This window comes from Salmo salar, chromosome ssa25 (assembly GCF_905237065.1).
Source record: "Salmo salar chromosome ssa25, Ssal_v3.1, whole genome shotgun sequence".
NCBI lineage: Eukaryota > Metazoa > Chordata > Actinopteri > Salmoniformes > Salmonidae > Salmo > Salmo salar.
In genome coordinates, this window is record NC_059466.1 from 27,726,722 (window position 1) to 27,750,844 (window position 24,123).

At 44.9% G+C, this 24,123-nt stretch overlaps 1 protein-coding gene across 3 annotated transcripts in view; it reads right to left on the reverse strand.

Moving 5' to 3' along the window:
* Positions 1-13,614: 13,614 nt before the first annotated feature.
* Positions 13,615-24,123, reverse strand: part of il-1rl (interleukin-1 receptor-like protein) — a 29,499-nt gene continuing 18,990 nt past the window's right edge. Inside the window, exons 3-11 of one of the 3 annotated variants that reach the window (XM_045707209.1) lie at positions 17,334-17,553; positions 16,897-17,065; positions 16,467-16,644; positions 16,156-16,218; positions 15,923-16,058; positions 15,618-15,757; positions 15,273-15,347; positions 14,956-15,114; positions 13,615-14,866 (exon numbers count right to left, since the gene is read on the reverse strand). In XM_045707209.1, coding sequence (XP_045563165.1) covers positions 14,427-14,866; positions 14,956-15,114; positions 15,273-15,347; positions 15,618-15,757; positions 15,923-16,058; positions 16,156-16,218; positions 16,467-16,644; positions 16,897-17,065; positions 17,334-17,553 — 1,580 coding nt within the window. In that variant the 3' untranslated portion in view covers positions 13,615-14,426. Of the gene's footprint in view, positions 14,867-14,955; positions 15,115-15,272; positions 15,417-15,617; positions 15,758-15,922; positions 16,059-16,155; positions 16,219-16,466; positions 16,645-16,896; positions 17,066-17,333; positions 17,554-24,123 lie in introns of all 3 variants that reach the window. The other 2 variants (XM_014173634.2, NM_001123633.1) reach the window with 2 other exon arrangements.

Below are 24,123 nucleotides of genomic sequence, written 5' to 3' on the forward strand. Positions count from 1 at the left end.
ATTGTTTTTGCACTGCGTTTGTATGCCTGCAAACTGTTCCTGTCGTCATGAGTATTGTTTATTGTTTTTCCTGTGGATGCTTTGCGTGTTTTTTTCATTAAAGAAAGATGAGTATCCACATTCCCGCTGAGCCTTGGTCTTCTCTCCACTACGACAAATGTGACAGAATTACCCACCACAAAAGGACCAAGCAGCGGAGGAGGAGGGAGCCACAGGAGAACAGCGTTGATGGATGGACTTGGCAGAAGGAGCGAAGATTCTGGGAGGACAAGTTAAGGGAGCTAAGGGAATCCGAGAGGCAGCCCCAATAATTTTTTTGGGGGGGGCACAAGGGCTGTTTGGCGGGGCGAGATTGGAGCCCCAGGCCAGCTCCCCGTACCCTTGTAGGGCAGAGACAGACTGGACAGGTCCCGTGCTTTGGGGTTGGGGCTGTGGTGAGGCCTGGGATTTTCAGGCCGGTAGGCACAGTACCAGCGCCCCGCATGTGCCAGGGCGAAGTAAGCATCGAGCCTGAAGGAGTGATGCCAACCCTGCGCTCAAGACCGCCAGTGCGCCTCTACGGTCCGGTGTTTCCCGCTATACGCACTAGCATAGAGGTGCGTGTCTCCAGGCTGGCACGTCCGGTGCCAACCCCACGCATCAGGCGTCTAGTGCGTCAGCCCAGCCTCGCCAGTCAAGAGTCACCAGAGCTGCCCGCCAGTCAAGAGTCGCCAGAGCTGCCCGCCAGTCAAGAGTCGCCAGAGCTGCCCGCCAGTCAGGAGTCGCCAGAGCTGCCCGCCAGTCAGGAGTCACCAGAGCTGCCCGCCAGTCAGGAGTCGCCAGAGCTGCCCGCCAGTCAAGAGTCGCCAGAGCTGCCCGCCAGTCAAGAGTCGCCAGAGCTGCCCGCCAGTCAGGAGTCGCCATAGCTGCCCGCCAGTCAGGAGTCGCCAGAGCTGCCCGCCAGTCAGGAGTCGCCAGAGCTGCCCGCCAGTCAGGAGTCGCCAGAGCTGCCCGCCAGTCAGGAGTCGCCAGAGCTGCCCGCCAGTCCGGAGCCGCCAGAGCGGCCCGACTGCCCTGAGCCGCCAGAGCGGCCCGACTGCCCGGAGCCGCCAGAGCGGCCCGACTGCCCGGAGCCGCCAGAGCGGCCCGCCTGTCCTCCGGCCCAGCCCGAGCGGCCCGCCTGTCCTCCGGCCCAGCCCGAGCGGCCCGCCTGTCCTCCGGCCCAGCCAGAGCGGCCCGCCTGTCCTCCGGCCCAGCCAGAGCGGTCCGTCTGCCAGGGTCAGCCCGAGTGGCCCGTCTGCCCGGCGCAGCTATCGGCGCCACCGAAGTGGGCGACGCCGAAGGTGGAGAGAGGTCCACGTCCCGCACCTGAGCCACCTCCAGGATAGGTGGGTTGGGGAGGGAGGGTGTAGCACAGTGCCGTCGTTGACGGCAGCCACCCTCCCTTCCCTCCCTTATTGTTTAGGGGATATTGTTTATTGGTTTTGTTGGGGTATTGGGGATTTTTTGTGTTTTCTTTTTTTTTAGGTGCATTCCGGGGTCTGCACCTTTAGGGGGGGGGTACTGTCACGTCCTGACCAGCAGAGGGAGTAATTGTATTAGTTTTGGTTAGGGCGTGGCAGAGGTCTTTGTGTTTTGGCCTTTGATTGGGAGTCCTATATTAGTAGGGTGTGTTTGTCTGTGTGTTTCTGGGTAATTGTTTTTTGCACTGCGTTTGTATGCCTGCAAACTGTTCCTGTCGTCGTGGGTATTGTTTATTGTTTTCCCTGTGCATGCTTTGCGTGTTTTTTTTCATTAAAGAAAGATGAGTATCCACATTCCCGCTGCGCCTTGGTCTTCTCTCCACTACGACAATTGTGACAAAAGCAAGCCTGTAGATACACTTTCCTACTCATTCATTACTGCTGCAGTGCTTGTTGTAGCTCTGAGTGGAAATAGGAAGAACCCACATTTTATGATTTATAAAAGTGTTGAATACAAAGTGTTGACAGTGCTGAGTAAGAATTTAAACATGAGCTCACACATAAAAACAGCATCTCTTTGCTGTATTTGTTGACAGTCTCTTTCTAGTCATGGTTTTGAAATCTCAGTATCAATTTTCCTGTAGCTTTCTTTTAAGTTACCGCTGACAGTGTGATCTGAGCCATTCGATTGGCCAGCGGTAAGCATATAGTGCACTTACTTTGCTCTCTGGACCCGCTGGGAAGGCAGAGTTTGTACCTTCAGACACATGCAATGGTTCAAAATGGCAACAGTTCGCCTACCCGGCGAGCAGCAGCTGAATTGGGTACACCTACCGACAACAGCCCGCGAGGATAAAAAAAATAAGAGCACAAGGCTTTATGGTTGGGTTTTTTACAGAAATGTTTGGCAATCGACTAGGAATGCCTTGGAGATCGACCAGTCAATCACAATCGACCGGTTGGTGACCACTGCTCTAGAAAGTTGAGTGAAGTGCAATCTTGTGCTTCTCTCTGTGGGCTGATATTTCTGTGCAGCAGTCACGGGGAGCTGCGTGGCAGTCTCCAGTATACTGCAGACGCTCGCACGTGCGTTTAGAGGGAACTTTGGTAGTAGTGCGTTGCTAGGTAAAGATATAAATTATTGCACTTTTTATTAATGCACTGGCCATGTGTATGTTGTCTAGTATATCAAATTGAAAATCATTAAAGAAAATAATGAGGATTTCTATCAGCCTTATCGAGGTCGAGATTATAAATATATCACATTCCATTGTTCCAACTTGCAAACAAGGCTGTATGGGATTTCTCTTAATGCAACTCCGTGCAGCCTTTGGCAATTTCTGCTTCAAATAGGCTATAGGCCTAACGCCGGGAGACGCTTGTGGATTTGACAGCAGTTGCACCTCGGATACTGCCAAAACAACTGCTATGTGGGTGTCCACTAGCGGAGATCTGATAGAATCTAGCCCTAACATGTCTAACAATGTCTAAAATAACACCAACAGAGAGGGCTGCCTCGCTTCTAGTCCTTAGGAAACTTTGCAGTATTTCTTTTTTTTATGAATTATTTCTTACATTGTTAGCCCAGAAAATCTTATTGGTATTTACAAACAGCCGGGAATACCTATTGGATATCAGAGTGGCATTAACTTACCAGCACTACGACCAGGAATACGACTTTCCCGAAGCAGATCCTTTGTCCGCACCACCCAGGGCATTTGAACTGATTCCAGAGGCTGACCCAAAACAACGCCGCCGGAGAAGAGGGAGTCGGAGCGGTCTACTAGTCAGACTTAGGAGGCGCGCACACCACCCACCGCTTCCGAGTATATTACTCGCTAATGTCCAGTCCCTAGATAACAAAGTGGACGAGATCAGGGCAAGGGTTGCTTTCCAGAGAGACATCAGGGATTGCAACATACTCTGTTTCATGGAAACATGGCTCTATCAGGATATACTGTCGGAGTCGGTACAGCCACCTGGATTCTCAGTGCATCGCACCGACAGGAATAAACATCTCTCCGGGAAGAAGGGGATGTATGTTTCATGATTAATGACTCATGGTGTAATTGTAACAACATACAGGAACTCAAGTCCTTTTGTTCACCTGACCTAGAATTCTTCACAATCAAATGCTGACCGTGTTATCTCCCAAGAGAATTATCTTTGGTTATTGTCACAGCCGTGTATATCCCCCCTCAAGCCGATACCACAACGGCCCTCAAGGAACATCACTGGACTTTATGCAAACTGGAAACCATACATCCTGAGGCAGCATTTATTGAAGCTGGGGTTTTAACAAAACCAATTTGAGGAAAAGGATACCTAAATTCTATCAGCATATTGACTGGACCATTGTTACTCTAACTTCCGGGATGCATACAAGGCCATTCCCCGCTCACTTTCGGCAAATCTGACCACGACTCCATTTTGCTCCTCCCTTCCTATAGGCAGAAACTCAAACAGGAAGCACCCGTGCTAAGGTCTATTCAACGGTGGTCTGACCAATCGGAATCCACGCTTCAAGATTGTTTTGATCACGCGGACTGGGATATGTTCTGGGTAGCTTCCGTGAAATAATATTGACGTGTACACTGAGATGTTGTACCTACCCACTGTGACTATTAAAACCTACCCTAACCAGAAATCGTAGATAGATGGCAGCATTCACGCAAAGCTGAAAGCACGAAGCACCGCATTTAACCATGGCAAGGTGACGAGGAATATGGCAGAATACAAACAGAGTAGTCGTTCCCTCCGCAAGGCAATCAAACAGACAAAACATCAATATTGAGACAAAGTGGAGTCGCAATTCAACGGCTCAGACACGAGACGGATGTGGCAGGGTTTACAGACAATCACAGACTACAAAAAGGAAAACCAGCCACGTCGCGGACACAGATGTCTTGCTGCCAGACAAGCAAAACACGTTCTTTGCCCGCTTTGAGGATAACACAGTACCACCGACACGGCCAGCTACCAAGGAGTGGGTCAAAATCCCTCCTGAGATGTCTGCAAACCTGGTGGCCAACTACAAGAAACGTCTGACCTCTGTGATTGCCAACAACGGTTTTCTTTGTCAGTGGGCAAACATACAAAATCAGCAGGGGATCAAATACTTTTTTCCCTCACTGTACAGCACCCAATGTCACAGGAAAGCCAAAAAGATCATTAAGGACAACAACAACCCGAGCCACTGCCTGTTCACCCCGCTGCCATCCCGAAGGCGAGGTCAGTACAGGTGCATCAAAACTGGGACTGAGAGATTGAAAAACAGCTTCTATCTCGAGGCCATCAGACTGTTAAACAGCCATCACTAGCACAGAGAGGCTGCTGCCTACATACAGACTTGGCCACTTTAATGAATGGAACACGAGTCACTTTAACCTCTTCACTATAGGGGGCAGTATTTTCACGGCCGGATGAAAAACATACCCAAATTAAACTGCCTCCTACTCAGACTCAGAAGGTAGGATATGCATATTATTCGTGTTTGGGCTCATTGTCATGCTGGAAGACCCATGACATTTGACGGAGACCCAGCTTTCTGACACTTGGTCCGACATTGCGCTCCACAATGCCTCCAAAATGCCTTGGTATTCTCCTGATTTCATGATGCCAGCAAAGCAATCCCAAAACATCACTGAACCTCCTCCATGTTTGACTATAGGGAAGGTGTTATTTTCTTTGAAGGATTAATGTTGTTTTTTGTAAACATAGAGATGGTGTGCTTTCCCATAAAGCTCTAATTTGGTCTCAGTCCACAGGACATTCTCCCAGAAGGATTTTGGCATGTTCAGGTGTTTTGGCAAATTGCAGTTGGGCTTTCTTATGTCTTTCTCTCAGCAGTGGGGACCTCCTTGGTCTCCTACCATATAACCCCCTTTCATTGAGTTGGCGACGGATGGTGCGAGTTGAAACTGTTGTACATTGTGTCTGAAGGTCAACTTGAATCTGGGTGTCAGTTGACTGAGGTGCTTTCTCCACCATCCAAACAATCCTTCGCTGCAATCTTCCATCAAGGTCTCTTGCTGCCACATCCAGGGAGGTTGGCTACAGTGGCATGGGCCAACATTACATACGGTGGAAACAGGAACAGCAAGGTCTCTGTAGCCTTGAGATTGTCCACGCTTGGCTACAACCTTGTGTCGGACCTCCTCAGATAATTCTCTGGTTTTCTTTCTTTTTTCCATGCTCATTGCGATACACACAGTAACACAAAACAGAAGAATGATTCCTTTTCTCTATTCAAAATGGTTGAATTAGTGAGCTCAATTCCAAAGTAAAGTGTTGTGTTTTTGCGGACTTTACCGTAGTAATAACTGTAGTGTTTTTTGCAGACATGACTGTAGTATTTGCTGAAGTGTTTTTACGAACATGACTGTAGTAACACCTGCCGACACAGGTGTGTGACAGGCCGCCTATTAAGTTGGGTCAACAGTTCTGAGCAATGGAACGGACCAGACAACACCTTAGCAAAAATATAAACATTTGATTACAATTGTAACATCTAAACGTAAGACAGGTTCAAGGCCCATTAAAGGGAAACAGTAGAGGCAGGTACTGGAGGACGCTGCCAATAAAATGCTTTGACCTCAAACCAGCAAAGCCTCTCCAAACAAACCAACTGAATTAAACCAAAAGGACATTATTGCAGTGGCTTTACATAATGAACATCTCGAATATTGTGACATGAATAAACTCACTGATGGTCAAACAACACATACCATTATGAACAATCGACCACACCTCAAACATTTCTTCAAGACAGCATGGTCACAAAATGGTTGCTCACAGAAATAAAACAGCAACGACGCCGTACAGCCAACACACCACCCACACACACACACACACACACACACACACACACACACACTCACACACAAATATTTTAGTCCCAGTAACCGCTCTGCCGAATCCACAATAATGTCCATCTTCCTGAAATTTCCCTCCACGTTACCTGTGACATTGATCACCATTGCCATAAAAATCACAAAGTCCACCTTCTTTACACTTAACATTCCTGGATCCTGCTGGAGGGAAGCCAACTCTGCAGGCTGTATTGAAGGCCTTTCCAATACCATGGAGTCCTCAAGAATACCTTTCATTCCCTCCACCCTTTTGTCACCCTCTGCATATGAAATGTTCTGGACAGCCCTGACTTTGGCAACCTCATTCTCTTTCACAATTGTTGGGCACTCCAAAGATGTAGCTTCATGCCTTCCACCACAGTTGCAACACTTCACAGTCTTCATAAACATTTACCATGACCTTCATTTCCACATCTCGGATTCTTTCGCCTGCAGACACTCTACATGTCCGGCAGGCAGCCTAGTGGTTAGAGCATTGGGCCAGTAACTAACTGAAAGGTTGATGGATCGAATCCCTGTGCTGACAAGGTACAAATCTGTTGTTCTGCCACCAAGCAAAGCAGTTAACCAAATGTTCACTGGGTAGTGAAGACGTGGATGTTGATGAACTACTCTAGGGTAGGAGGCAGTATTTTGATGTCCGGATGAAAGGCGTGCCCGTAATAAACTGCCTGCTACTCAGGCTCAGAAGGTAGGATATGCATATTATTAGTAGATTTGGATAGAAAACACTCTGACATTTCTAAAACGGTTTGAATGATGTCTGTGAGTATAACAGAACTCATATGGCAGGCAAAAACCTAAGAAAAATCCAACCAGGAAGTTTGACCTCACATGGTTGTAGTCATTTCAAATTATGTTCTATCTAAACTACAGTGTCTGTGATGTCATATTGCACTTCCTAAGGCTTCCACTAGATGACAACAGTCATTAGAACCTTGTTTGAGGCTTCTACAATGCAATTTGATTGAATAATCCCCGGAACAGTAAGTGGTCGACCTGGTGTCATTGACTTACCTCGTTCGCGCTCACGTAGGGCTAGCCATTTATTTTTTCTTCTGTAATGAATCTGCTATTGTCCGGTTGGAATATTATCGAAATTCTACGTTAAAAACACCCTAAAGATTGATTGTGAACATGGTTTGACATGTTTCTACAAACGCTGAGGGAACTTTATAACTTTTTGTCGACGGTGGATAGATGCATTTTGGAATGGTGATCTGGACGCGCCATCAAAATGGATTTATTTCGACATAAATTATGGACTTTATCGAACAAATGAACATTTCTTGTGGAAGTGGGAGACCTTCTGAGTGCATTCAGCCGAAGATCAGAAAAGGTAAGATAATATTTTTAACATATTTCAGCGTTTTGTGGATGCCGTGAGTGGACGGCTAACTGAATAGCTTGGGGCTCAGTACTCAGAATATTGAACAATGTGCTTTCTCCGTGAAGTTATTTTGAAATCTGACAAAGCGGTTGCATAAAGGAATAGTTCATCTATACTTCTTTAATTCATTGTTATATATTTTGTCAACGTTTATGATGAGTATTTCTGTAAATTATGGTGCCTATTCATTGGATATTTTGGGGTGAATACATTTTCTAAACGTCACGCGCCAATGTAAAATGTTGTTTTTGGATATAGATATGAACTTGATGGAACAAAAAATGCATGTATTGTCTAACATAATGTCCTAGGAGTGTCATCTGATGAAGATCGTCAAAGGTTAGTGCATAATTTTAGCTGGTTTTGTGCTTTTGGACGGCTACCCTTGCTTTGAAAATGGCTGTCCTTGCTAGGAAAATGGCTGTGTTGTTGTTTTTTTTGCTGTGGTGGTACCCCGTTCCGCCCGCCTAGATGTAAGAAGTTAATAATAACACTTTAATAATGTTTACATATCTTGCATTACTCATGTCATATGTATATACTGTATTATATACTATCTATTGCATCTTAGCATATGTGCTCTGATATTGCTCATCCATATATTTATACAGTATATTATTATTCCGTTCCTTTACTTAGATTTGTGTGTATTAGGTATTTGTTGTGGAATTGTTAGATATTACTTGTTAGATATTGCTGCACTGTCGGAACTAGAAGCACAAGCATTTCACTACACTCGCAATAACATCTGCTAACCATGTGTATGTGAGCAATACAATTTGATTTGATTAACAGAAATCCCATGCATCTTTGTTTCTGAGTTTGAACACTGGAATGTGAGATGTAAACCTTGATTAGGATGATAGAAATCCTCATTATTTGGTTCAATGATTTAAAAAAAATATTTCCAGTTGTGTAGTGGTGCCTGGAGAAGTCATTATAACCTACTTACATTTTTCCCAAAATTTCAGCACACTTATATGGAAGGACATTCAACAAGCACAGCACTTACACAAATGACTGATGATTGGCTGAGAGAAATTGATAATAAAAAGATTGTGGGGACCGTTTTGTTAGACTTCAGTGCGTCTTTTGACATTATTGATCATAGTCTGCTGCTGGAAAAACTAATGTGTTATGGCTTTACAACCCCTGCGATATTGTGGATAAAGTGTTACCTGTCTAATAGAACACAGAGGGTGTTCTTTGATGGAAGCCTCTCCAACATAATTCAGGTAGAATCAGGCATTCCTCAGTGCAGCTGTCTAGGCCCCTAAAATTTTTAAAATCTTTACTAACGACATGGCTTTGAGTAAAGCCAGTGTGTCGATGTATGCAGATGACTCAACACTATACATGTTAGCTACTAAAGCAACTGAAATGACTGCAACACTTAAAAAAGAGCTGAAGTTAGTTTTGAATGGGTGGCAAGGAATAAGTTAGTCCTAAATATTTAAAAAACTAAAAGCATTGTATTTGGGACAAATCATTCACTAAACCCTAAACCTCAACTAAATCTTGTAATAAATAATGTGGAAATTGAGCAAGTTGAAGTGACTAAATTGCTTGGAGTATCCCTGGATTGTAAACTGTCATGGTCAAAACATATTGATACAACAAATCAAATCAAATGTTATTTGTCACATGCGCCGAATACAACAGGTGTAGACCTTACAGTCAAATGCTTACTTACAAGCCCTTAACCAACAATGCAGTTTTAAGAAAATAACCCCCCCCCCAAAAAAAAAGTAAGAGACAAGAATAACAAATAATTAAAGAGCAGCAGTAAATAACAATGGCGGGGCTATATACAGGGGGTACTGGTACAGAGTCAATGTGCAGGGGCACCGGTGTCGAGATAATTGAGGTAATATGTACATGTAGGTAGAGTTATTAAAGTGACTATGCATAGATAATAACAGAGTAGCAGCAGCGTAGAAGAGGGTGGGGTGGGGTGGGGGGTCAATGCAAATAGTCCGGGTTTCCATTTGATTAGCTGTTCAAGAGTCTAATGGCTTGGGGGTAGAAGCTGTTTAGAAGCCTCTTGGACCTAGACTTGGCGCTCCGGTACTGCTTGCCGTGCAGTAGCAGAGAGAACAGTCTATGACTAGGGTTGCTGGAGTCTTTGACAATTTTTAGGGCCTTCCTCTGACACCGCCTGGTATAGAGGTCCTGGATGGCAGGAAGCTTGGCCCCAGTGATGTACTGGGCCATATGCACTACCCTCTGTAGTGCCTTGTGGTCGGAGGCCGAGCAGTTGCCATACCAGGCAGTGATGCAACCCGTCAGGATGCTCTCGATGGTGCAGCTGTTAAACCTTTTAAGGATCAGAGGACCCATGCCAAATTTTTTCAGTCTCCTGAGGGGGAATAGGTTTTGTCGTGCCCTCTTCACGACTGTCTTGGTGTGCTTGGACCATGTTAGTTTGTTGGTGATGTGGACACCAAGGAACTTGACGCTTTCAACTTGCTCCACTACAGCCCTGTTGATGAGAATGGAGGCGTGCTCGGTCCTCCTTTTCCTGTAGTCCACAATCATCTCCTTTGTCTTGATCACATTGAGGGAGAGGTTGTTGTCCTTGCACCACACGGTCAAGATTATGACCTCCCTATAGGCTGTCTCATCGTTGTCGGTGATCAGGCCCACCACTGTTGTGTCATCAGCAAACTTAATGATGGTGTTGGAGTCGTGCCTGGCCATGCAGTCATGAGTGAACAGGGAGTACAGGAGGGGACTGAGCACGCACCCCTGAGGGGCCCCCGTGTTGAGGATCAGACTGGTGGATGTGTTGTTACCTACCCTTGCCACCTGGGGGCGGCCCGTCAGGAAGTCCAGGATCCAGTTGCAGAGGGAGGTGTTTAATCCCAGGGTACTTAGCTTAGTGATGAGCTTTGAGGGCACTATGGTGTTGAACGCTGTGCTGTAGTCAATGAATAGCATTCTCACATAGGTGTTCCTTTTGTCCAGGTGGGCAAGGGCAGTGTGGAGTGCAATAGAGATTGCATCATCTGTGGATCTGTTGGTGCGGTATGCAAATTGGAGTGGGTCTAGGGTTTTTGGGATAATGGTGTTGATGTGAGCCATGACCAGCCTTTCAAAGCATTTTATGGCTACAGACATGAGTGCGATGGGTCGGTAGTCATTTAGGCAGGTTACCTTAATGTTCTTGGTCACAGGGACTATGGTGGTCTGCTTGAAACATGTTGGTATTACAGACTCAGACAGGGAGAGGTTGAAAATGTCAGTGAAGACACTTGCCAGTTGGTCAGCGCATGCTCAGAGTACACGTCCTGGTAATCCGTCTGGCCCTGCGGCCTTGTGAATGTTGACCTGTTTAAAGGTCTTACTCACATCGGCTGCAGAGAGCGTGATCACACAGTCGTCCGGAACAGCTGATGCTCTCGTGCATGTTTCAGTGTTACTTGCCTCAAAGAGAGCATAGAAGTTATTTAGCTCATCTGGTAGGCTTGTGACACTGGGCAGCTCTCGGCTGGGCTTCCCTTTGTAGTCCGTAATAGTTTGCAAGCCCTGCCACATCCGACAGCGTTGGAGCCGATGTAGTACGATTCAATCTTAGTCCTGTATTGATGCTTTGCCTGTTTGATGGTTCGTCGGAGGGCATAGTGGGATTTTTTATAAGCCTCCGGGTTAGAGTCCCGCTCCTTGAAAGCGGCAGCTCTACCCTTTAGCTCAGTGCGAATGTTGCCTGTAATCCATGGCTTCTGTTTGGGGTATATACGTACAGTCACTGTGCGGATGACGTCCTTGATGCACTTATTGATAAAGCCAGTGACTGATGTGGTATACTCCTCAATGCCGTCGGAAGAATCCCAGAACCCTATTCCAGTCTGTGCTAGCAAAACAGTAGCTAAGATGGGGATAAGTCGGTCCATAATAAAGCGCTGCTCTGCCTTCTTAACAGAACTATTAAACAAGGCAGGTCCTACAGGCTCTCATTTTGTCGCACCTGGACTACTGTTCAGTCGTGTGGTCAGGTGCCACAAAGAGGGACTCAGGAAAATTGCAATTGGCTCAGAACACAGCCCCACGGCTGGCCCTTGGATGTACACAGAGAGCACACATTAATACTATGCATGTCAATCTCTCCTGGCTCAAAGTGGAGGAGAGATTGACTTCATCACTACTTGTATTTGTGAGATGTATTGACATGTTGAACGCACCGAGCTGTCTGTTTAAATGACTAGCACACAGCTCAGACACCCATGCATGTCCCACAAAACATGCCACCAGAGGTCTCTTCACAGTCCAGAACAGACTATGGGAGGCGAACAGTACTACATAGAGCCATGATTACATGGAACTCTATTCCAGATCAGGTAACTGACGCAAGCAGTAGACTCAGATTTAAAAAACAGATAAAAATACACCTTATGGAACAGCGGGGACTGTGAAGCAACATAAACATAGGCACAGACACATGCATACAAACACATGATAACATACGCACTATACACACACGTACACATGGACTTTGTGTTGTAGATATGTGGTAGTGAAACCAAATGCATGCTTTTCAACCATTCGCTGCCCGCACCTGCCTGCCCGACTAGCATCACCACCCTGGACGGTTCTGACCTAGAATATGTGGACAACTATAAATACCTAGGTGTCTGGTTAGACTGTAAACTCTCCTTCCAGACTCATATTAAACATCTCCAATCCAAAATCAAATCTAGAATCGGCTTTCTATTTCGCAACAAAGCCTCCTTCACTCACGCCGCCAAACTTACCCTAGTAAAACTGACTATCCTACCGATCCTCGACTTCGGCGATGTCATCTACAAAATAGCTTCCATTACTCTACTCAGCAAACTGGATGCAGTCTATCACAGTGCCATCCGTTTTGTTACCAAATCACCTTATACCACCCACCACTGCGACCTGTATGCTCTAGTCGGCTGGCCCTCGCTACATATTCGTCGCTCGACCCACTGGCTCCAGGTCATCTATAAGTCTATGCTAGGTAAAGCTCTGCCTTATCTCAGTTCACTGGTCACGATAACAACACCCACCCGTTGCACACGTTCCAGCAGGTATATCTCGCTGATCATTCCCAAAGCCAACACCTCTTTGACCGCCTTTCCTTCCAGTTCTCTGCTGCCAGTGACTGGAACGAATTGCAAAAATCGCTGAAGTTGGAGACTTTTATTTCCCTCGCCAACTTTAAACATCAGCTACCCGAGCTGCTAACCGATCGCTGCAGCTGTACATAGTCCATCTGTAAATTGCCCACCCAATCTACCTACCTCATCCCCATACTGTTTTTATTTTATTTACTTTTCTGCTCTTTTGCACACCAGTATTTCTACTTGCACATCATCATATGCTCATTTATCACTCCAGTGTTAATCTGCTAAATTGTAATTATTTGCTCCTATGGCCTATTTATTGCCTACCTCCTCATGCCTTTTGCACACTGTATATAGACTTTCTTTTTTTCTACTGTGTCATTGACTTGTTTATTGTGTTATTGGCTTGTTTATTGTTTACTCCATGTGTAACTCTGTGTTGTTGTCTGTGTCACACTGCTTTGCTTTATCTTGGCCAGGTCGCAGTTGTAAATTAGAACTTGTTCTCAACTAACCTACCTGGTTTAAATAAAGGAGAAATAAAAAATAAAATATATAGTAGGGATCGTAGGGATCGGAGGGCACACAGCGTGTTGTGAAATCTGTTTTGAATGTATTGTAATGTTTTTAAAATTGTATAACTGCCTTAATTTTGCAGGTCCCCAGGAAGAGTAGCTGCTGCTTGGGAAGATCCATTATAAATACAAATACAAAATACATACAGGCTGTTCCTGTGTAAACTACTGGTGATAATAACTACTGGTGATAATAATTGGTTAGAGATTATGGTTTCATGATTTCTCAGAAATGAATCACTCGTCTAACCCATCAAACACACACTTTTAATTGACATGCAGCATTCACAAGAGCATACACTTTTTCTCAAAGATGCACACAGAGGCAAACATTAATTAAACTTCATTAACTTAAAGGTCTCAAACATATCTATCATTATATTCAGCAACTATTGATGGAACAATTGGAAGAAAATAGTCCAGTTCATCACATTTCATAATTTATCAAATGTACAGTGTAAAGTGAACTAATAATGTACAGTAGTTATACAATAAAAACAAGACAAAACAGATGTAGTTACTGTACCATTTAGAGATTACTTCTTTAATTGAAAATATACTTACTAAGTCAGTAAAAACCTTGGTTGAGACCATGCTGTTTCCAAACCATCCAGAGGATATCCTGTTTATACTGAGACAGCATAGCGCCAGGCCAGCTGTACCAGTACCACTCCACTGACTCATTCCACAAATAACTCTGTTATTGCTAGAAAAAGCCTCTCAAGTGCTCTTGCACAATTCTTAGAGGACACTCGATTACACTGGAAATAGAATGGGCAAAGTATGAGCAAAATTAGCAAAACTATATTCAGGAGGAGTGTAAATGTTTCTTGTAGGCCAGATTGCTACAAGAAAAAGCCTCTCAATTTGCACAAGTGCTCTTGCACAATTCTTAGAACACTCGATCACATTGGTATCTCAAACATATAAAAAAATAAATCTATAATTCAATAATTCAAGGGTTCCAGGATCAGGGTTGGCCCCACCAGCCATAGGCATAATAGCCATGTGAATACATCAATATACACATTGTCAGATAATGTCTAATAGAGACATGACTAATACAGTTCTATACTACAGTTTATCCCAGGTGTTAGCTGCGGTTTCAGATCCCCTTTGGGTTTGAAGGGCATGTGGTATCTCAGACACTTCCAGAAATGGCCATTAGGGTGCGCAGTGGAGCTGCTCTTTCCAGAGCTGGGCCTCCTCCACCTAAGCGCTCCCTGCTTCCTCCTGATGTAGTGCAGTGACTTGGGCAGGGAAGTGTAGTCCACCTTGCCATCTATCTCCACCAGGACAACCCGGAGGCCATTTTGGATCAAAGCGTCGTACAGGCCAATCTGCTGGTCGTAGCTAGGGCTGTCCTGCGGGCTCTGGTGCAGTGGTAACTGGTCCTCAGGATCCATTTTGGGGTGTAGAGGGGATACACTCTGGGCTGACAGGATGATGATGAGTCGTCTGCTTCTCCGCATTGTCTCTGAGGTGACATCATGGATCGCTACAGAGAAACATGGGACTTTATTTTGTGAACAGGGACAATGCAGTAGATCAACATTCACATCAATCAAAGTGTATGTGTGTGTGTACCTTCCCCAGGGAGGTCATCCCGGCCACTGACAAAAAGTGTGTATCCGTATCGTCTCTCCAACACCTCAGGTAGAACCTGCAGAGCAAACATCTCTGCCCTGGATAACCCATCACCATGGACATAACTGACATAGGCATCATACAGCTTTCCATCTGGTGCTGGAGAAGTAAAGAGGAGAGGAGCGGAGAGGAGAAGAGGAGAGAAGGAGAAGATAAATATTTTATCCATTATAAATATACATATTTAGAAAATGGCCAGAGACCTTCAGGTTTAGAGCCAGGAATCTTTTGTGATTTTGGAAGATCTGTTTACGCACCTCTCTTTTTGGACACTAGGGGGCGCAGTCTCCTATAGGCCAGCACCAGGTCCACTTTAAAGAGGCAGCACATCGCTACTCCAAGAATGACCATAGAAAAGGCCAGGCAGAGACACAGACATGTGTAGAAACCACTGTGATTGGCTAGAAAGGAAGGAAGTGAGCTATGAAGAGGTTATCACATTATATGCTGACTGACAGTAGCTAGTCTAAGTTACTGTAACAATATCAGCACCTTAAATCAAATCTCTCACAAATGACATGACCAACATCCTGTTCAAACACAGACTCTTATGGGTGATTTGAAGTCCTCCATGTTACTTAGGACTGTGTTTGGGATCCTACCTGGTTGGAGCCACAGAAACCCTACGTCCTGACCCAGGGCGTTCAAGGCAATGCAGCTGATGGTCACGTTGAGGAACTCAGGACGGACCTCATAGATAGACAGAGTGGACCGGCCATAGACCCCACTACTCCTAGGAAGGCTGAGGTTCAGGTGGTGAGAGAGTGAGATGGTCACAGTCACAGTGTAGGACAGAGCTCTACACACATACTCATGTACACGCATGTGTACCCACACACGCACACACCTCTACAAACACACAGACTGAGATACAGAGCGTATACTACAGTTTTAAAAGAGTACTCACATTGTTGTCTTTGTCACGTTGAGCTGTTCTATGTGGTCAGTATGTCTTCCATCTACCGTCCAGAACATAAAGCTCTCTGACTCTGTACCTTCACCGACCCCCAGAAACGCTGAACACACCAGCTCTACTCTTGAGCCTGCCGTCAAACAGAAAACACTCTTGATGAGTCAGTGGCTGTGTCATGGCCCTTTTTAGTATTATCTACTAAAAAGCATGATGTCATCATTTCTCACCTGGTTCAACCGTAACGGTTTCTTTCCTTGGATAGGTTACTTGGGGTTTCAACGGGACTTTTTCTGCCAATACAAAGACAACACAGGTATGGCAAGATAGTCAAACAAAGCCGTATCGATAACGTACAGGTAAACAGAAATGCTCCAATCCTTACAATGTTACAAATCACCTAATTGTAACAAACAGAGAATAACAAATAAATTGAAAATATAAACAATTTACAATTTCACTCTTGGTTGCAGCCACAGAAAGTGTGGTGAGAAGAAATATATTCTCATGGCATAGAATTGAAAAGGAGGTTTAGCTTTACCTTTGTTGACTTTGAGCTGAGTGCTGTGGGTAGCGGTGTAGTTTCCCCCCTGCAGAGAGAACTCTACCAGGCAGGTATAAACTCCAGCATGGCTCTCAGTAGCATTGACCAACCGGAGCCTCTTCGGACCATCTTCTTCAATTATTGTCTCTCCATGCTTGTCGACAGGACTACAGTCCTGCACATCCCATCAGAGATGCTGTATGTCAAAGTTAGCTCACGCAATCCTGTCTAATTATCCCAAATGTCTTCAATGTTGTTTTCTATTACCAATTTTGAGTACTTGACAGCAATGACACAAGGTATCATGCTGATGTCATAAGCTGATGTCAGCTCTTATGATTGTTCATGACATCTGTTATGTCATTACTATGACATTGTAATGCAGGCCTTATGGCACGAGTATGTTTAGATGGGCGTCTGCTCTTACCTTGAACCATCGGATGTGTGCTGTGGGGTCTAGACCGAGGACATCCTGCTGTCTGCAGAACACCACTTCACTCATCCCCTGGGATACAGTCCTGTTCTCAGCTGGGACAGGACAGGGCCCAGGGTCCACAGACAACACAAACTTCATCTCCCACGATCCATTGGGGTACCTGTGTCATAACACACATGAACATATGACCAGCGCTCTCCATTTACTATTGAAACAATAAAGTTGAGAATTATTAAATGTGAGACATTAATACATTTAGGATCTGGAAAGTGAAGACTGATTCATGACAATCATCCTGGTTCAATCTGTGTGCGATATTGGAATCATCTCCAAACATTCTTGAAATCACTTTATGAACTAAAATATCTGATATGCTTTAACAAAGGCATTTGCTCAACTACATACAGTAACCTAGAGAGGTTTCTTACTTGCTCTCACAAGTGTAGTGTCCGTTATGGGAGGTGTGGGTAGGTAGAAACCACAGAACCTCCCCTCTGACCTCCACCCCAGAGGTCATGTTAAGGGTCTGGTTCCCCCCTCTACTCCAGGTCACAGTGGTTTGGTCCTCAGCGTCATCATAATCACTACACTTCAGCTGGAAGAAGTGACCTGCACTGATGTGGTGGACCTCTATGGCCCCCTGGTGTTCTGGATGACACAATGAAGAGGTTGTTGTTACTGGTTTATGTCAACTCAATACGACCATCAATTCCCTCAGGGCCAATTTAAAAGGAGGAGGACAGGAGTACTTAAAACAGTATAGGCTTGAGGTTTAGCACTTTATGACTAGCTGAGAAAACTGGAACTCGATGGCCATTCAGCGGCTACCCACAAACCATCATCTGTGACCCTCCAGTGGGTCCTGACCAAATCCCCGTTAGCCACTGATGAAGAGTAGTAGCTATCTATGCTAGAGCAAGTCTACATTGAGCATTGACAGTAAAATACCAATGTAGAGCACTTTTCAAGGCACCCCAAGCAGGAAATGAAACTGCTGCTGTTACACTTTAAGTGGTTGCTTGACCTTAATGTTTGCAATATCTGTCTACATGCATAAAAAGAAGCGCAAACCAATCAGCCTTTCTTCTGACGCACATTTCAGATTTTGACCCCATTTAGGGAGACAGGATGTATAGAAGGAGACAAACATTTAAGAGAGCCTTTCAAAACTAAACAGTGAGGGAGAGGGGGGTAGAGAGAGAGAGAAAGACAGCATAATACCACCTGTCTCCCATGACAGAAACAGTAAAATCAAACATATTACACCATTTTACACACCTAAATTAAAGCCCCACCTTTGAAAATGTTAATAAAGCCTTGAAAAATGAAATAATTTATGTACAAGTTACTGATAAGAGCTTTATATTACCTTTATTTAACTAGGCAAGTCAGTTAAGAACAAATTCTTATTTACAATGATGGCCTAACCCAGCCATTTGTGCACCACCCTATGGGACTCCCAATCACAGCCAGATGTGATGCAGCCTGGATTTGAACCAAGGACTGCAATGAGATGCAGTGCTTTAGAGCGCTGCGCCACTCGGGAGCCTGAGTGCTTAATAACAGTGGTATAATGTAACTAAGTAAAAATACTTTGAGGTACTACTTAAGTTGTTTTATGGGTATCTGAACTTCTTTTGGGCAACCTTTAATTTTACTCCACTACATTCCTAAAGAAAATATGTACTTTTTACTCACATACATTTTCCCTGACACCCAAAAGTACTCGTTACATTTCAAATTCTTAGCAAGACAGGATTCACTCACTTTCCAATTCACACACTTATCAAGAGAACGTACACCGAGGTCATCACTTCTGCCTTTGATTTGATAAGTAAACACATGCTTTGTTTGTAAATGTCTGAGTATGCCACTGGCTATCCATAAATAAAATAGGAAATCAAATCTGGTTTGCGTAATATACGGAATTTGAAATTATTTATAGCATTTACTTTTGATACTTAAGTGTATTTAAAACCAAATACTTTTAGACTTTCTCAAGTAAGCCTAGTATTTAACTGGGTGACTTTCACTTTTACTTGAGTCATTTTCTATTTTCTAAGGTATCTTTAGTTTTACGCAAGTATGACAATGTACTTTTCCCACTACTGCTTAATAAGTTAACATAGGGAACACAGTGTTTGTAGTGTTTTTGTGGACATGACTATAGTATACTATAGTATTCACTGTAGTGTTTTTGCAAACATAACTGTAGTATACTGTAGTATTTACTGAAGTGTTTTTTGCGGACATGACTGTAGAATATTACAGTGTTCACTGTAGTGTTTTTGAGGACATGACTGTAGTATGATATAGTAGTGGTTCCAAACCAGGGGTACTAGGACCCCTAGTTGGTAGCACAGCCTTTGGTCAAAATAACTGCAATCCAGCGCTTCCTATAGCCATTGATGAGTTTCCTGCACCTCTGTATTGGTAGTTTGACCCACTCCTCTTGTGCAAACTGCTGCAGTTCTCCCAGATTTGAAGAGTGCCTTCTCCACAGGTTTTCAATGGGATTTAGATCTGGACTCATTGCTGGCCACTTCAGAACAGTCCAGCATTTTGTCTTGAACCTTTGCTGGGTGTGTTTGGGCTCATTGTCATGCTGGAAGACCCATGACATTTGACGGAGACCCAGCTTTCTGACACTTGGTCCGACATTGCGCTCCACAATGCCTCCAAAATGCCTTGGTATTCTCCTGATTTCATGATGCCAGCAAAGCAATCCCAAAACATCACTGAACCTCCTCCATGTTTGACTATAGGGAAGGTGTTATTTTCTTTGAAGGATTAATGTTGTTTTTTGTAAACATAGAGATGGTGTGCTTTCCCATAAAGCTCTAATTTGGTCTAAGTCCACAGGACATTCTCCCAGAAGGATTTTGGCATGTTCAGGTGTTTTGGCAAATTGCAGTTGGGCTTTCTTATGTATTTCTCTCAGCAGTGGGGACTTCCTGGGTCTCCTACCATATATTTTATTTATTTTTATTTTTATTTCACCTTTATTTAACCAGGTAGGCAAGTTGAGAACAAGTTCTCATTTACAATTGCGACCTGGCCAAGATAAAGCAAAGCAGTTCGACAACATACAAAAACACAGAGTTACACATGGAGTAAAACAACATACAATCAATGATGCAGTAGAAGAAAAAAAAAAATAAGACTATATACAATGTGAGCAAATGATGTGAGATAAGGGAGGTAAAGGCAAAAAAATGCCATGGTGGCAAAGTAAATAAAGTATAGCAAGAAAAACACTGGAATGGTAGATTTGTAGTTTGAAGAAAGTTCAAAGATAAAATATAAATAATATGGTGCAAAGGAGCAAAATAAATAAAATAAATAAATACAGTAGGGGAAGAGGTAGTAGTTTGGGCTAAATTATAGATGGGCTATGTACAGGTGCAGTGATCTGTGAGCTGCTCTGACAGCTGGTGCTTAAAGCTAGTGAGGGAGATAAGTGTTTCCAGTTTCAGAGATTTTTGTAGTTCGTTCCAGTCATTGGCAGCAGAGAACTGGAAGGAGAGACGACCAAAGGAGGAGTTGGCTTTAGGGGTGACCAGAGAGATATACCTGCTGGAGCGCGTGCTACAGGTGGGTGCTGCTATGGTGACCAGTGAGCGGAGATAAGGGGGGACTTTACCTAGCAGGGTCTTGTAGATGACCTGGAGCCAATGTGTTTGGCGACGATTATGAAGCAAAGGCCAGCCAACGAGAGCGTACAGGTCGCAGTGGTGGGTAGTATATGGGGCTTTGGTGACAAAACGGATGGCACTGTGATAGACTGCATCCAGCTTGTTGAGTAGGGTATTGGAAGCTATTTTGTAAATGACATCGCCGAAGTCGAGGATTGGTAGGATGGTCAGTTTTACGAGGGTATGTTTGGCAGCATGAGTGAAGGATGCTTTGTTGCAAAATAGGAAGCCAATTCGAGATTTCACTTTGGATTGGAGATGATTGATGTGAGTCTGGAAGGAGAGTTTACAGTCTAACCAGACACCTAGGTATTTGTAGTTGTCCACAAATTCTAAGTTAGAACCGTCCAGAGAAGTGATGCTGGACAGGCGGGCAGGTGCAGGCAGCGATCGGTTGAAGAGCATGCATTTAGTTTTACTTGTGTTTAGGAGCAGTTGGAGACCACGGAAGGAGAGTTGAATGGCATTGAAGCTCGTCTGGAGGGTTGTTAACACAGTGTCCAAAGAAGGGCCAGAAGTGTACAGAATGGTGTCGTCTGCGTAGAGGTGGATCAGAGATTCACCAGCAGCAAGAGCGACATCATTTATGTATACAGAGAAAAGAGTTGGCCCAAGAATTGAACCCTGTGGTACCCCCATAGAGACTGCCAGAGGTCCAGACAGTAGGCCCTCCGATTTGACACACTGAACTCTGTCAGAGAAGTAGTTGGTGAACCAGGCGACGCAATCGTTTGAGAAACCAAGGCTACTGAGTCTGCCGATGAGGATGTGGTGATTAACAGAGTCAAAAGCTTTGGCCAGGTCAATGAATACGGCAGCACAGTATTGTTTCTTATCGATGGCGGTTACGATGTCGTTTAGGACCTTGAGCGTGGCTGAGGTGCACCCATGACCAGCTCTGAAACCAGATTGCATAGCGGAGAGGGTGCGGTGGGATTCGAAATGGTCGGTAATCTGTTTGTTGACTTGGCTTTCGAAGACCTTAGAAAGGCAGGGTAGGATGGATATAGGTCTGTAGCAATTAGGGTCAAGAGTGTCACCTCCTTTGAAGAGGGGGATGACAGCAGCTGCTTTCCAATCTATGGGAATCTCAGACGACACGAAAGAGAGGTTGAACAGGCCAGTAATAGGGGTTGCAATAATTTCGGCAGATAATTTTAGAAAGAAAGGGTCCAGATTGTCAAGCCCAGCTGATTTGTAGGGGTCCAGATTTTGCAGCTCTTTCAGAACATCAGCTGAATGGATTTGGGAGAAGGAGAAATGGGGGAGGCTTGGGCGAGTAGCTGTGGGGGGGTGCAGTGCTGTTGAATGCAGTAGGGGTAGTTAGGTGGAAAGCATGGCCAGCCGTAGAAAAATGCTTATTGAAATTCTCAATTATAGTGGGCTTATCGGTGGTGACAGAGTTTCCTATCCTCAGTGCAGTGGGCAGTTGGGAGGAGGTGTTCTTATTCTCCATGGACTTTACAATGTCCCAGAACTTTTTAGAGTTGGAGTTGCACGAAGCGAATTTCTGTTTGAAAAAGCTAGCCTTGGCGTTTCTAACTGCCTGTGGGTAGTATTGGTATTGGTTTCTAACTTCCCTAAAAAGTTGCATATCGCGGGGGCAGTTCGATGCTAATGCAGAACGCCACAGGATATTTTTGTGTTGGTTAAGGGCAGTCAGTTCTGGGGAGAACCAAGGGCTATATCTGTTCCTGGTTCTAAATTTCTTGAAAGGGGCATGCTTATTTAAGATGGAGAGGAAGGCATTTAAAAAAAATAACCAGGCATCCTCTACTTACGGGATGAGGTCAATATCCTTCCAGGATACCAGGGCCAGGTCGATTAGAAAGGCTTGCTCGTTGAAATGTTTCAGGGAGCGTTTGACAGTGATGAGTGGAGGTCGTTTGACCGCTGACCCATTACGGGTGCAGGCAATGAGGCAGTGATCGCTGAGATCTTGGTTGAAAACAGCAGAGGTGTATTTAGAGGGCACGTTGGTTAGGATGATATCTATGAGGGTGCCAGTGTTTGCGGCTTTGGGGTTGTACCTGGTGGGTTCATTAATAATTTGTGTGAGATTGAGGGCATCAAGCTTGGATTGTAGGATGGCTGGGGTGTTAAGCATGTCCCAGTTTAGGTCACCTAGTAGCACGAGCTCTGAAGATAGATGGGGGGCAATCAGTTCACATATGGTGTCCAGAGCACAACTAGGTGCCGAGGGGGGTCTATAGCAGGCGGCAACGGTGAGAGACATGTTTTTGGAGAGGTGGATTTTTAAAAGTAGAAGTTCAAATTGTTTGGGTACAGACCTGGATAGCAGGACAGAACTCTGCAGGCTATCTCTGCAGTAGATTGCAACACCGCCCCCTTTGGTCGTTCTGTCTTGTCTGAAAACGTTGTAGTTAGGGATGAAGATTTCAGAGTTTTTGGTGGACTTCCTAAGCCAAGATTCAGACACAGCTAGGACATCCGGGTTGGCGGAGTGTGCTAAAGCAGTGAATAAAACAAACTTAGGGAGGAGGCTTCTAATGTTAACATGCATGAAACCAAGGTTATTACGGTTACAGAAGTCATCAAAGAGAGCGCCTGGGGAGTAGGAGTGGAGCCAGGCACTGCAGGGCCTGGATTCACCTCTACATCCCCAGAGGAGCAGAGAAGAATAAGTATGAGGGTACGGCTAAAAGCTATAAGAATTGGTCGTCTGTGACGTCCAGAATAGAGAGAAAAAGGAGCAGGTTTCTGGGGGCGATAAAATAGCTTCAAGGTATAATGTACAGACAAAGGTATGGTGGGATGTGAGTACAGAGGAGGTAAACCTAGGCATTTAGTGATTGTGAGAGAGATATTGTCTCTAGAAACATCATTGAAACCAGAAGATGTCATAGCATGTGTGGGTGGAGGAACTGAGAGGTTGGACAAGGTATAATGAGCAGGGCTAGAGGCTCCACAGTGAAATAAGCCAATAAACACTAACCAGAACAGCAATGGAGAAGGCATATTGACATTAAGGAGAGGCATGCTTAGCCGAGTGATCAAAGGGTCCAGTGAGATTCAGACAGCTAGCCGGGCCATAGGTAGCAAGCTGGTGGAAGATGGGAGGGAGGTCTGTTTTTAGCCAGCTCGTGCGTTTCCGTCTGTGGGTTAGTGGGGTTCCGTGTGGAAGGGGGGACCTGTCCAAGTTGGCAAAATAGTTAGTTATAGTGGCCCAAGAAAAGTGTCCGATAGGCCTATTCAGATCGCAGCCGAAAAGACAGCTAACGATTAGCGGGCCGCAGATGGGCGATCAGGTTACGTCGCGACGGAGGGGCCAGTTGGATAACTCCCTCGGGCAGATAAAGTCGGTGGTCCAGTTGTGAAGACCCGATGGGGCTCGGATCGGCAGTAAAACGGGTCAGGATAGGTGAGTTGTAGCCCAGGAGACACTTCAGCTGGCTAGCTCAGGAATAGCCCAGGAGTGGCTGACGGAACTCTTCAGCTGGCTAGCTGGCTAGCTCCGTAATAATGTGTGTTAATTCCGTGACCGACGTTGCCAATAGTCACT